General features: G+C 42.2%; 1 protein-coding gene across 1 annotated transcript in view; it reads left to right on the top strand.

Annotated features, from left to right (window-relative positions):
- ACRC (acidic repeat containing) overlaps nucleotides 1-1,295 on the top strand; it is a 12,783-nt gene that overhangs the window by 5,169 nt on the left and 6,319 nt on the right. The window contains exon 2 of the mRNA XM_010839908.1: nucleotides 382-457. Coding sequence (XP_010838210.1) covers nucleotides 382-457 — 76 coding nt within the window. The remainder of the gene's footprint in view (nucleotides 1-381; nucleotides 458-1,295) is intronic.

Genomic DNA, 1,295 nt, shown 5'->3' with positions numbered 1-1,295 from the left:
TTGCTTGTAGACTTTTGGATCGCAGCCATTCTGACTGGTATGCCATACCATTTCTTATACTGCTTGTGCCTCTGTTGTCCCCACAATCTACCCTATGGTATATTCATGTAGCTTCATAATAGTCCTCGGTGCCTAGGATAGAATCCTGCCCCACTTACTCTGCCTGCAGCTCTGTGACTCATGTAGGTAAAACCTTTCATGCCACCTAATAGAGTAGGATGCATGCTTCAGAGAGAAGCTTTTAGTTTATCCTTTTTAGTTTTTATCAACAGTAAAATGTTACTCGGGGCTTGTCTGTGGGGGCCTCTCCTGGGTTTACCTTCCTGTTAGTTGCCAGTTGGTACCAATTTTCAGGGTATGGATGAACTATTATCTTTTCAGCTGTTAAAGAACGGAAGAAGCGTAAGCCTTCAAAGAAGAAACCCAAGACAGTGAAATCTGAAAAACCCGAGCCTGGGTATGTACTGCTCACGGTCGGTGGCTCAGGAATTGACTGCACAGTTGTCACATGTGAAGCCATTCACTGGTCACGTGGGAGGGTCTTTGAGGGGGTGAAGAGGTCTGGTGGGCAGTGTGGGACAAGTTTTACATCCCTGAATTGGGAGGATAGACTCAGCAGCAGGAGGAAGGTGGGGAGAGGAGGAACCTCTGTGCCCCCTTCTTCCCTGTCCCTAGCAGAGCTGGTGTGGGCACTCCACACAGAACCCAGCAGTTCTGGGCAGACTGGAGCTTTTACCCCCACAGCAGCTCTGGCCTCTGAGATTTCCTTTGTCTTTAAACTCAGATTGTTTAAATGATGTGTAGCCAAACAAGATCAATTTTTTCAGTCTAGATACAGCCCTATGGCCACCAGTTTTCACAGAACTAAAAGGCAGTAGGAATGCTGAGAAGGCAGAATGAATGTGTTCCCATCCATTGAAATTGGGGGGAGGCAGTCAAGATTATCTTCCAGGGTTTCAGATGAACCCTTTAAAAAGTTTTTTTTTTAATTGAAGTTTAGTTGATTTACAATATCATCTCAGTTTCAGGTATACAGCATAGCAATTCAGTGTGTGTGTATTTTCAGATTCTTTCCCCTTAGATGTTATTACATAATATTGAGTATAGTCCCCTGAGTTGTATAGTAGATCCTTGTTGATTATTTATTTTATATGAACCCTTATTCTTACTACCTATATATTCTTGCTAATTTTTATATCTTAAATGTTAGGGTGAAAGGGATTGCTTGCAGTCCACTTATCGTTATTAAGCTATGTTACGTATATATTGATACTGGTATTATATTGTTATATATT

The sequence above is a fragment of the Bison bison genome, unplaced genomic scaffold (genome assembly GCF_000754665.1).
Source record: "Bison bison bison isolate TAMUID 2011002044 unplaced genomic scaffold, Bison_UMD1.0 scf7180017846471, whole genome shotgun sequence".
Taxonomy (NCBI): Eukaryota; Metazoa; Chordata; class Mammalia; order Artiodactyla; family Bovidae; genus Bison; species Bison bison.
This window is presented reverse-complemented; position numbering and strand designations above follow the sequence as displayed.